The sequence below is a fragment of the Platalea leucorodia genome (assembly GCF_965183815.1).
Source record: "Platalea leucorodia genome assembly, chromosome: 20".
In the NCBI taxonomy this organism is placed as follows: Eukaryota; Metazoa; Chordata; class Aves; order Pelecaniformes; family Threskiornithidae; genus Platalea; species Platalea leucorodia.
In genome coordinates, this window is record NC_138842.1 from 8,660,540 (window position 1) to 8,673,441 (window position 12,902).

At 62.1% G+C, this 12,902-nt stretch overlaps 1 protein-coding gene across 1 annotated transcript; it reads right to left on the bottom strand.

Annotated features, from left to right (window-relative positions):
* Positions 1-651: 651 nt before the first annotated feature.
* Positions 652-6,171, bottom strand: LOC309599296 (5-hydroxytryptamine receptor 3A-like; the record flags this gene model as incomplete). Its single annotated transcript, XM_082330588.1, has 9 exons — positions 652-950; positions 1,123-1,356; positions 1,537-1,747; positions 1,992-2,152; positions 2,365-2,534; positions 3,124-3,233; positions 3,590-3,634; positions 3,815-3,978; positions 5,931-6,171. The coding sequence occupies 9 exons, from the start codon at positions 6,169-6,171 to the stop codon at positions 652-654; spliced, it is 1,635 nt and encodes a 544-aa protein (XP_082186714.1).
* Positions 6,172-12,902: the final 6,731 nt, after the last annotated feature.

Sequence of the window (12,902 nt, forward strand, 5' to 3'; positions counted from 1 at the left end):
GGGGAACGGAGCCCGACGAGCCGGGGGAGTACCGGAGGAGGGGGCGGGGAGGTGGGGGCTTCCCCCGGGCGACCGGGATGAGGGCAGGGACCCCCGGGTGGCCGGGATGAGGGCAGGGGACCCCGGGGTGAGGGCGGGGACCCCCGGGTGGCCGGGGTGAGGGCAGGGGACCCCGGGGTGAGGGCGGGGACCCCCGGGTGGCCGGGGTGAGGGCAGGGGACCGCGGGGTGAGGGCGGGGACCCCCGGGTGGCCGGGGTGAGGGCAGGGGACCCCGGGGTGAGGGCGGGGACCCCCGGGTGGCCGGGGTGAGGGCAGGGGACCCCGGGGTGAGGGCGGGGACCCCCGGGCGGCGGCGGGGACCCCCGGCGGGCGGCAGGCGCGGGGCCGCTGTCCGCGGTGCTGAAGCGGCGGCCGGGCCGGGCTGGGGCGGGGGGGCACGGGCAAGGCTCGGGCGGGGGTCGTGGGTGCCCGGTGGGACCCCCTCAGCCCTGCCTCCCCGCTCAGGTGCTGCTGCTCCGGAGCTGGGGCCAAGGCGGTGGGTGCGCCAGCCTGGGCCAGCCGGCACCGGCGAGACCCGCAGCCGAGGAGCGGCCTCCGGAGCCAGGCAGCGCCTGAGGTCCCCCCCTCCTGCCCCCAAAGGCGGGCGCGGCTCAGGCGTCCCGCCACACCGACCAGAGGGTGCCCAGCGTGATGGCGTAGGCCAGGACGGCCGCCAGGTACGCCCGGAAGAGCAGGACGTCCAACACGTAGCCCACTTGCAGCCACTCGCGGGCGACGTCGCGAAACTCCTCGCGTTTTTCCAGGAATTGGCGGATGGCGGCTATCTCGCGCAGGAGGCCGTGCGTCAGCGGGGAGCCCTCCGCCTGGCCGGCAAAGGCCGGTGTGGGCCTCGAGCCCCCCGCCATCTCACAGTCCCGAGGGTCCTCACAGCCGTAGTGGTTCAGCTTGGCTGCGGGATGGAGAGAGGCAAGCACGAGAAATCTCTTTAGACAGGGAGCCGGGATTTCTGCGGGTGGCCCAGGCATCCGATCGCCATGCAAACAGGGGCTATGTGGGCGTAGATGGCTACGTGGGGCCCAGTCCCCTCCCGTTCCCGTGGGCCCTCTCTGTGCAGCCCTTACCTGTGCTGTCGTTGTTCTCCACCTGCCTGGAGATGTCCGAGCTCTGCGTCCTGCTCTGGCTGAATTTCTTCCTGTCCCGGATGCAGAGCAGGATGGTGGCTCGTTCCAGCAGCAGGCGCTTCACCCAGTCGGGGACGTGGGGCTGCAGGTCTTGCTTGTGCACCAGGCGCACGATCAGGATGGTCTCCGTCAGGCTGATGACGAGCAGCGCCATGCACACCACAAAGTAGATGCCTGTGGAGACGTCAGCGAGGTGAGTGGCCTGCAGAGGCTCACGCAGAGAGCGTGGTCCCGAGCACGCCCTCCCTGCCCACCTCTCTAGGGGACCTGTGGTCTCTGTACGGAGCAGCAGCTCCTGCTGCTCCGGGCCCAGGACTGCCGTGGCAGCTGGCTTGGCAGGTAGCACCGCCCTACCTATCAAGGGGGTGCCGACCGCAGTAGCCGGCAGCGTGTCGGATACGATGATGAGGAAAACTGAGTAGCCCAGCAGGAGGGTGATCTTGAAAGAGACCCTCTCGCCACTGTTGGGAGGTAGGTAGAAGCCCACGATGTCCATAACCATCAGGAAGATGCTGGGGAGCAGCAGGCTGACGGTGTAGAAGAGGGGACGTCTCCGGATGACTACCTGTGGGACAGAGAGACAGGAAAGGCTCTGCGAGGGCTTGAGCTGGCGCAGCTCTCCGCCAAGGCAAGCGAGGACGGTGGGATGCGCTAAGGTGAGCCAGAGGAAGGGCTCAGCACCGGGACCCTCTGCCCACAGGCAGGAGCAGCGTGGCAGGGAGCAGCTGGGTGATCAGGCAACAGAGGCGGTGGCAAGACCCTTCCTCAGCGCCCCATCCCCGAGAACCGTGGTGGCCGAAGACCCTTACGTAGAACTTCATCTCGGCGTAGCTGTCGCTGCTCTTGACGCTGAACTCCTGGAAGCAGCTGAGGACGTAGAGCAGCTCCCACTCGCCCTGGTTCATGAAGACGCTCCGGTCGAACTTGACCAGCTCCGGCTGCCGCCACAGCGAGAGGTTGATGTCTCGGACTGGGGGGCGGCGGGGAGGTGAGGACCAGGGGTGCAGGGCCTGAAGCGCCGGCAGCTGCCGGCACCTCCACGCCGGGCTGGGCGCCTGCCCTCCCCGCACGCATCCCCGATCCGCTGGGGCCACCTAGAGGGACGAGCTGCCTTCTGCACGGCGCTGCGGCCCGGCGGAGGTCCCGCCCGCTCCCCCCGCGCCCCCGGGGTCCCGCACTCACTGTGGTGCAGCCAGCTGGTGAAGGTGAGCGAGCAGTTCTGGACGTCGAAGGGGAAGTTGTAGATGTCCAGGCTGCAGGCCGTCATCACCTGGATGGGTTTGAGGTTCTGCACCTCCCCGTGGTGGCCAACGTAGACGTAGGGGACGTGGGGGGACTTGCCGACGTCCACGCTGGGGGGCACGAGGGACAGAGACCAGGGCTGGGGAGCACTCGGGGCAGGGGCTCCGCCTGCCGAGCTGCGTTTGGGAGGGGAGCCGCTCAGGAGCCGGGGGCTTACCCCTCGAGCTGCTTCGTTGGCGGTACCCACGCAAGCGCGCCTGCCTGGCATCACCTCTGCGCTGCCAGGGCTGCTGCCCTCTCCCAGCCCAGGGCGCCTTTGTGTCCTTGTCCCAGGGCTCTCTGGAGCCAGTGGGAACACCTTAAATCCCAGCAGAGCGGGGAAGGACGCCGGCTGGCTTCGTGGGAAGGGCCGGCAGCTCTGCAGCTGCCCTCGCATTGTGCTGCCTTCACAAAGCCTTTCTCCAGATATCTGGATCCCACCCCCGGCACGGCGCGGGTAATTACCGACGGTCGCGGTTAGCCAGCATTGGAAGCGGCCCAACTGCCAAGCCGTTCCCCATCTGCAGCTCGCCCGATGCGGGGAGGCTGCCAGCTCTGTGCCAGGAATACAAAGCGCAGGGCGGCACGTGCCCGCGGTGGGCGAGGGGGGTCCGAACCCCGGGCTGCCTGCCGCCACCCCGGGGGTTTCACCTCACTCACAACTCGTTGATGAGGATGTCGGGCACCCAGATGCTCTCGGCGGGGAGGGAGATCTGCGTCAGGTTGTCAAAACGCTCCGGGTCCCACCTGAGGAACTCGTCCGTCCAGTGCTGGGGGATGAGGGAGAGGGGCTTGGAGGGCAAGGTCCCTTCCACCCCGCCGGGACCCGAACCCATGCTAGCACCCCACCATGGGAACCAGTCTTCAGCCCCATCCGCAGGAGGGAGGAAGGGCTCATCCTCCAGCTCTCGCACTGCTCGGTGGTGCGAAGCACAGAGTACAAAAGCTGTGCCTTGAGGTTCGTGCCCTACAGAGGTCTTGTCATCCCCTGGGATGGGTTCGACCTTGCTGCGCTCCTGCGGGGCCACACGCCTCTCCCATGGGGAAACCGGTATTTGCAGGGGTGCTCGGCCCCAGGGGGGTCCCAGCGAGGGAGGGGCGAGCTTGCATGGTCTCATCTGCTCACCTGCCTGTACCAGATGTAGGTGGTCAGCACCTGGTTCTTCTCATCCTGCGGGAAGAAGAGGACACGGTGTCGGCACAGGGGGCACTGGCACTCTGGAGGACAGGCAGAGCGTGCCGGGAGGATGCTGCGCACCAGGTACCATTCCCCTTGCTGTGGACATGCAGAAGCTGCCTGCGCTGAAGGCAGCTGCCCCCACCCCACGCGGGGTGGGAGCGAAGAACTCACCACGCTGAGGATGGCGTAGACCATGAGGTCGATGGCTACATTGGTGGTCATTCGCCAGTCCCGCACAGGCCGGGTGCCCTTCTGGTAGCGGGCCAGCAGGTAGTGGGACAGGCGGCGCAGGGCCGGCTCATCGGGTTCTGGGGGCCAGCCCCCCCGCTGGGTACCTGCTGGCAGAGGGAGGGGGGATGGATGCGGCTGCAATCGCCCAGGGGTGTGCTGCGAACCGTGGGATGCTGCTGGCTGCCATCCCTCCCTTACCAGTTGGGGTTTCCCATCAAAGTTCAATAGGAGCATCCTGATGGGAACCAAGCCTGCCTGCCAGAACCATCACCTAATGTTTCATTAACATCTTCTGCTGTGTAGGTGGATGGGGCTGCGACCTTCCCCCAGCCCCGGAGGGCAAGGCTGCCGTCTTCTGCCTCTCCCAAACGGATGCCGGGACAGCGGCAGCGGGGGACTGCGAGGGACTCGCTGCCCCCAGAGGAGTTTCCTACCGCTCGCTACTTCCAGGGACATTTCTTCTTTGCTCTGCAGGTGGAGGCAGGGAAGGTTAGCAATGAACCGGGATGCTAAATTCATTTGTTAGGTATCTTGGTATCTTGGCGTTTGCTTCCTGTGGAAACGATCCCTCGGCTGCATTAATCACAGAGCAAATTGCTCACGGCACCCGCGTCCTCACTGCAAGGCAGCCGGCGACACCGCAGCCGAGCCAGGGCGGCAGAGCTGCAGTCGTGGCTTTGCTCTGCAGCACGCCCAGCCCCGGAGTCCAATTCCCGTGTAATGAAAGGGACTAATTGGAATAGATCTGCGGGAACTTGGGAAAAGCTGATGGGAAGGGAACCTTAATCTGTCTTTTAAGCTAAGGAAAAAAAACCCAGCGGCCTCAGCCCCTCCAAGTCTGCACGCAATCAGTAATGCCGGGGAGCTGGCCGGGCGCACGGCCCTCGCCCAGGCAGGCGTGCGCCGACGGAGGCGGCCGGGGGGGGCGAGAGGCAGCAATTAGGGCGAGGGGAGGAAAACAGGCGCTGCCGTCATCGCCGCTGGGGCCAAGCGGCCTTTCCCGCTGCAGCTGGTGGCAGCTGGCTCGCACCCGCGCTCCTCCTCGCACCCACTCCTCCTCCTCACACCCTCTCCTCCTCCTCCTCGCACCCCGAGGGATGCTCTGGCTTCGCCCTGGCTGCTCCGTGCGTCTGCCGTGGACACCATGCCGGTCTGCCTGGCCCCAAACCTGTGCCGGCAACTCGCCTGGTGCAACTCGGCACCGCCCTGGCACATGGGTGTGCGTCTGCACGGACCTTCCTACCCCCTTACCTCCAGCATCGCTAAGGCGAGAGAGTCATTGCTCCCGCTCCTCTTCTGCCACCTCTGCCGGGCTAACCGCGGGAGAAGGTCTGGGAGTCGGGAACGATACCCCGATGAGAGGGGCTTACCTGTCTGACAGTCCAAAGATCCCAGTTACAAACCTGCTGAAAGCTTTCAGCTATGCTGGTGCAAAACAGCACAACAATTTTTCTACTGTTTCTCAGCAAGGTTAAAGGAGAAAATAATAATGGTAGCTTGTGAACGTTTTGGCAGTCGGTTTTGCACCGCGCAGAGCTGAGATTACAAACCATAGGCACTCGCTTCTGCGCGCTGCCGTCCCCGAAACCCAGCTCTGCGTTATGAGGGATGCAACATTATATTAGAGAAATCCCTGTATCGGGTGGAGGGCTCAGGCAGCAGCTCCCAGGCAGCAGGACGCAGGCAGGCAGGAGATCACCCTGTTTCTCTCTACATATGCCCTCAGTGCTCGGACCCGCACGCTTCCAGGGCACTTTGAAGCCCTGTACCGACGAGCCCACGACGCAGGGCTGGGTTCAAACGCCGCGTTACCTTGCTGCAGGCGTCAGCCCACGTCGCCCATGGAGGCAGCGCCTCCGGGCTCTTGCAGAAGAGGTTTCCCGCACTCGGGCTTCTCCCAGGTACGTTGGTTTTCAATAGCGTTAAGGTGGCTATAAAAAGCAGCCTTTGCATGCCGTACAGTGCTGCTCGGGTTTGAGGAAGGTATTGCACCGTGCCTTTCGGTACGGGGAGCGCCCCGCTCTGCCCCAGCCCCCCAGCGGGTCCCCCACCTTACCTGGGCTCTGCAGCGTCGAGGCGAGAGGCAGCAGGGCCAGCAGCGCCCCGAGACCTGCGGGCATCATGGCTCTGCCGGCTCCCAGCCGCTGCCTCCCTCCTGCCCACCTCCCTAGCCTGCCGGCTCCGCAGAGGAGTGAACCCGAGCGGGGAGGCAGGCAGCACTTCTTGCTCGCTTTCCCCCCGCCGTCGGGTTTTTGAGAACGCCCAATTAATCTCGCGATCAGCCTCTCCCACTGCATCAAGTTTCAGGCTGGGAGGATGCAAGAGGAACCCACCCAGCCACCTCCCCACCCCGCCGGCTCCCCCGGGGCTCCCCTGTCCCCTGCCCGGGTGCCTAGCCATGGGAACGCGGGTTTTGGGGGTGCAAGCATCGTGCCTGCGTGCAGCCGGAGCAGGGACATGGCGGGGGGGAGAAGAAGCCGCAGGCGCCAGGGCTGTGCCAGCAGCTCGTCAGCTGTCAGAAAGTCGGGGGGGAAACCCCCTGAGATGGGGTGGTCTGTCCAGGGCAGTTACTGGCACAGGGTGGGTTTCCATCAGCAGGGTTTGGGAGCTCTGGAGGTACCAGACTTCCCTTCACACCCTATGGCGGGGCAGATCCGTCCCACCAGGGACAGACATGCTGACAGATGCAGGTTGCAGGCAGCACGTGCTGCCTGCTGGCCTTTTGCACCCCTGCCCGGGGGCAGCAAGATTTCCCCAATGGCCTCCAACACGCACCAAGACGAGGGTCTATTTTCATTGCAGCTATTTGCATTTGCAAATTTCAGAAAGCGCTTCTTACCAGTTTCTCTTTCCCCAAATATTCAGCGCCTTTGGGCAAACGAGACCGCAAGCAAAGGTTGGTCCCGTGTGATTGAGCACAAACATTTGTTCAGCGCCCGCCCATGCGCTGGTGCCCTGCTCAGGCCGCAGCATCCTTCCCTCCGCGTCGGAGCATCACGTCCTCGGGGTAAGGCAACGTCCCTCTGCCTGCTGGGGGAGCCTCACCCTCACCCCCATTCCCTATAATCTTATATATTCGTGTACGTATGTCTGTATTTATATGTGCTGTAGGCGCCTGTGCCCCCAGGAAGCTGCTGGAAGTGCTGGGGAAGCAGTGGGCAGGGACCGGAGCCCGCGGCGGCGGCGCAGAGCAAATCGCATCAGATGGCAGCGTGGAGTCACTTAAACGAGATAAGAATTAGTGCGCGGCCCTGATGAACTCCCCCTCGGCTGCCAACAGCGGTGTCAGGGAGAGAGCGAGAGCAGAGCCGGGGCTAATTTGATTTCTTGGCTCCGTTAGCGGCTGGCAAGTCACCTCCTGGGGAGCGCAGGCAGCTCGGAGCTCTCTCCCCTTATTGAATCTGGGTAATGAAAATCACGGGCAGCGCCGCCGCGGCGCTGGGGACCGTGCCCTGCTCTGCCCCCTCTCCTCCGGCCCACCACGGATGCTGCGGGCAGGATGCGGCCGAGGGGGCGAGGACCACTCAAGCGGAGCCTCTGCTGCAGCATCATTAACTCTGAATTTTCTCCCTTGGGTTTTACGTCTTCATCTTAAAGAGATTTTAATGTAGTTCCTATCAGGGCTCCTGTTATCGGATATCTAATTAGCGTGATCTATTATAGCCTCGTATCATGCGCGCGCGCAGGGGGCTCTTGCGGGACTTTTTGTGGGACGGCTGATATCAATCGGCAGCGCCCGGATCAGATTTACTTTCCGAAATGGCGTAATGGGATTTTATTAGCCCTGTAATCTGCTGTGCGGTAATTGCTTTTCTGGGAATCGAAGCGCTTGGCGTCCGGGGCTTCCCGCGGCTCAGCCCCGCGTCCTGCCCGGGCTCTGCCTGCAGCTGGGCACAGCAGCATCTCTGTGCTGGGATGGAGGCTAAGGGCAGAGCAGCTACCTGGGCTAGGCAAGCAGCAGACTTCTTAAGCCGGTGCTTAGCCAGGAGCTACAGTGATCTCGGAGGCTGGGGAGCGCCCAGAGGGCAGAGTGCAGGCACAACGTCCCTGGGGCACGATGGGACCAACGATGCTCAGCATCCCCACTCTGTGAGGGGACTAGCGATGCCCAGCATCCCCCGTTGCCCCAACCTGCCCTTACCGGGAACGTAACCAAGCCCCGTGCGGGTGCTATTCCCGTGGCAGCGTTAGCCTCGGCAGCTCCCGCCCTGTGCCATGGGACTTGCCGGGGGCCACAGGCAGTAGGGGCTTTGGCAGGCGTGCCACCGAGCTCTGTGTAGGATGGGATGCTGCAGCCAGGCTGGGGACCGCGGTGGGAACGGGGTCTCAGCTGTGGTGGCACGCAGCCTCTGCCTATGCAGAACAGGCAGGAGAGGGAAGCAGCCCTCCTCCGGGCTGCCAGAACTCGCCTTTCAGAGCGCGTTTGGAGCGTCAAAAGCAATAAAGCATCGTGGAGGAGCCCTGGCAGCGCGGCTGCCTGCCGGCCCCGGCCCCATCACGCACCCGAGGCCGCCCATTACGGAGCCTCGCGCTCCCCCGAATTGCACGTCTGCTATGATTTAACGCTGCGAGACATGAAATAAACACCATGCACAGGCAGGGCTGCCGGCACCAGCTCGGGCGGGCTCGCAGCCACCCCCCACACCGGTGGGATGCGGGACCCTTGGTGGGGGCAGGAGAGTGAGCCACCCTCCTGCGGGGCAGCGGTCCTCGGGGACGCTCAGGGTCGCTCCGAGGGTCCTTAGGGCCAGAGGGGCACCCGGGGTCTCTCCCCTGGCACCCCCTTGCATGGCTCCACGACCAAAGCAGAGACCAGAGAGAGTGCTTGGTGCTACACCCTTGGCTAACGCCATCGCTGCTGTGGGTCGCTGCGGATGCTGGTAGCTTTGCAGGTCCGAAGCCCATCATCACCCCACCAGCAAAGGAGCCCGACGCCTTTAAATCTTCCAGTGAAGGGAGGGGGGCACTTTCCTTTCGGTCCTCTTCTCCATTAGACACCCTTCAGGTGTTAGCAATATTCCACCACTGTTTCATTATCCATTAAAGCCAGGTAATAATAAGTATGGGAAGGTATTTGGAGCCCATTGCTGTTAATGAAGGAGATCCAGCTCATCCTGAGCAGGGACGGCAGCCACGCATCGCAGGCACCATATCACCCGAGGTTAGCCAGGAATTGCCTTGCTGAGAGCAGATCCAACCGGTGCTTAGTATTGCGTGACCATCTTTTCCTTTTTCTTTTTATTTTTTTAAAGGAGACCCATACCGGAGCCTCACCGGGCAGGAGAGGGAAGCTGGGCTCCAGCACCGCCTCCGCTGCACGGGCTGCCTGCTCAGCAGAGACCCCAGCCCAAAGGTAGATTCACAGCAGCGATTGCGCACATGCCGGCTCCCTTTCTGTAAAAATCTCGTGTCTGCCTTCCTCACCTTTCACCCCAGCTCTTCTGCTGTGGCTGTAGATTTTAAGAAGTATTTCGAGTCAGAAACCACAGCGCTTCCAGCCTGGGTTTTAATAAAACCACGTTGGCCATTACAGCTGGGTATTTTTCCCTTCATTTTCTGGAGAAAATGAGAAAGATTTCAAGCAGATTGGAAAGGTTAATTTGGGCTGAAAAGGCTGTTAGCTTTTGATGTAAAACACCTGAAAAAGTCTTGCAGAAAAGCCTCCTCCCTCTTGTTTCTGTTGGAGCTCAATGTGCAGCCAGAGCAGCTGGGGGGGCAGCAGCTGGGCTCTGCCCCAGGGCTGGGCATCCCAGCCCTGCCGGGTTGTCTCAAGAAGTCCTAGTCCTAGTCCTAGTCCTAGTCCTAGTCAAGAAGCTCCTGCAAATGAAGCCATCCTTCTTCCACGAGCGGCACGGACAGGGGAGCTGCTGTGCAGGGTGGTGGGGCAAGATGGCTGGGCCAGGGGATGCTCCTGGTCCAGGGATGCTCTGGGCCAGGGAACGCTCCCAGGCCAGGGAAGGAAGGCAGAGACAGATGCAGAGCAAGGCAGGGAGGGCTGCGGCTGTGCTGGAAAGGTCGGCCACTGCCGCACAATGCGTGGGGACAGCCCTGGAGGGGACGGTGGCCGGAGCAGGGCTGGGAGCACACGGTGCTCAGCTGCACGCAGGATGCTGCCGGTGGCCGGGCTGCCACTCTGGGTGTCGAAGGGAAGGCGAACATCTTCAGGCTGCACGTGGGCGTCGTGTCCTGACCACCCTGTGGCCAAGGATTTCACGGGGAAGCAGGAATTTGGGGGTGTCTCCATTTCTAGGTGCTGAGCCGGAGACAGAGCCCAGCATGAGACTTTGTGCTGGGCGGCAGGTTTTGTGGCAAAGGGGAGATGAAAACTTTCCGCTGTTTCTGTTTAAAAGAATAGGAACGGGATCCTTGCGAGGAAACCACAAAGATGCCTGGCGAGCTCACAAGTCGTGGCTGACGTGACCCGGTGCCGGGACGCGACCGAGGGCAGCGAAATCTCCCTCATCCTGCCGCGGAGGCTGGAACTCGGGGTGAGAAATTCCTCCTTCTGATCATTTGCCTTCTCAAGTGCGAGTGTTTGGAACCCACTGAAATTCCCTGCAACTCACGTTCCCCTGGTGCTAATACACCATTCTAGCTGTTTTTTCCTTTTTTAAAGTACCTGCAGTGCAAATTGCTTCCTTTTGCTAAGAGAAGGTTGTATGGAAAGACCTCAGGACATGGAAGGAGCAGGGTAAGGGTAGGTGTTAAGCTCGTTCTTCGTCTGAGGGTGTACGATCCCCGTGCAGTAAATTATCTTTAATGTCATGGCGCTTTGACTGCACTTGACGCTGCAAACGAATCGCCAGTATCTGTCCTGCACCCTAATTAGTCACTGCGGCGTTAATCAGCCTGCTAAACAGAATAATACATACCCTCAGCAAACCGGGAGCTAAAAATATGAGGCTGAGTGTATATTTGTTACCAGGACGTTTGGAATTTTTACATTTAATGCTTTTTTTAAGGTAGGGAAATCCCTGGGGACCCTTCCCCGGGTGGGGAGCTCCGGCTGCGGGCTGTGCTGTCCTGGAGCATCCTCGTCGGAGCGTGGCCATCCCGGCAGCTCGCGGCCGAGCCACCGTGCACGCCTGGCTCTTCCTCCTCGACTGAGACGAGGAGCCTCGCGGCGCCAGCTGGCTGCTGGAATTGCCTCTCCGCCGGTGTTATTCCCGGCTCTTCCCTCTGCCTTTCCCACGTACCTTCCATCTCGCTTGCTAAAAGCAAAGGGTGCTTTGCAGAAAGGAGGGTTCGTTACTCTTGCTAACAGCGGGAGCCGAAACGGGTGGTTAGCGAGCGGGCGCTCGTGTTGCTCTCCCCCATCTCGGCAGACAGATGCCGCAGCGTCTGTCGGGGATGCTCCAGCCCAGGCACAACCGTAGCTGCGTTTCACAGCTGGCCGGCCTCGATATGAGCACACTGGAAGTCGTCTCCTCCGACAAGGTCATCTCCCTGCTCAGGTTTCCCCCAAGTCCCCGTAACAGCGGGATATTTCCAGGCAGGACTAGCCTCTTACGGACGCCAAGCAGGAGGCAGAGGATGGAGGCAGAGATGAAGCCGGGGCCGGGAGCTGTTCGAGTGAAGCCACATGCCTGTGGCAGCATGCAGGGACCCCATAGTAAAAATTACAGCTACCAACATCGCCTCCCGATCTCTCGCTCTTAATAGCCTCACAGGCTCCCGAAATGGGCAGAATTTCTTACATGGCATTTAAACCTTACCAGGTGTCTTATTTTTAATTTGCATATCACGGAAAGCGGATAACGCTGCCAGCTTGCTCAGTTTTACTTTATCAGCCCTGCTAACTCCTCCTCCTCGCCCTCTCGCCTCCCGAATTCCTGAGCTGGAGCACCTGTGAGGACGTGGGAGCCGAGACGATCCTGGGAAGGGCCACGTTGAAATTCCCATGCCTCTTCCAAAACAAAAGGCAAGCGATGCTCTGTGACCACCCAGGGAAAATGCACATGCAGAAGGTGCCCACCCAGCCAGGAAAGGGCAATTTTGGCTTGGGAATTAGCAAACAGGGGGATGGCAGCCGCAGCGTCTGACCCCTTTACCCCCTTCCTGCTGCAGTGCCGCGGCTCCGGCGGGAACGCTGCCGATGGCATCGTCGCCACAGCGATTTCAGTGCCCGACCGGGGAGAAATGCAGATCGGCAATTGTAAGTGACACGTTTCTGATGATGCAGAAGGATATTTTGCTCGCCGGCCCCCGGGGAGCTCGGCCCCGCCGGCTCGTCGGGCTGAGCCAGATTGCCCAGGCGCGTGAGCCACATCTCATCTGCGAGGTCCCCTGCGTCCCGGCGCTGACGGGCGGCCGACAGCTTCAGGTCCGCGCGGACTCGCAAAGCCCCGGGTCCCTTGCTCGGGACGCCTCCGTGCCAGGCGTTAAGCTGGTTTATTAAGAGAAAGGTGAAATCGCGGCCGTATCCGCCCCAGGGCGTGACGGGAAGGGGGCTTGACGCCCTTTGCCTCGGCTCCGCTGCCCGCGCAAGGGGACAGCACAAAAGCCGTGAACAGGGGGCTTTCGGTGAAACTAAACCTGGAAAATGACTCTTTTTCTCTTAATTTTAACCAGGCCACAAACCCGTGAGTTTGGCAAATGCAGAAAGCAGGTAACTGGCCCCCTCCGCACCTTTCCTCCAGGGCTTTCCCCTGGCAGCACTGGGCACACGCCGGCCCCCGCTGCCGGCACCCTCGCAGGTGGAGAGCGGCTTGGACCAAAAGAGGTGTCAAAATGTTCTTTTTTATTATGTTTTTTCTCTTTTTTTATATTTTTTTTTTCATTCTTTTATCTGTTAGCAGGAGCGCTGCGGGCTCAGTGAGCTCCCTCGGCCCCGGGGGGCTGATTTCTCCTGCTGCTGGGCCGAGAAACGGGGAGCAAAGGCGCGGCCGAGCGAGGGACGCTCGGGGCCGGGGGTACCGGGGCCGGACCGGGAAGGGGGGGGGACCGCGCCGGGTGGGGAACCGCGCCGGGGGGGGACCGGGGCCCGGGGGGACCGGGGCCGGGGGGGACCGGGGCCCGGGGCCGGGGG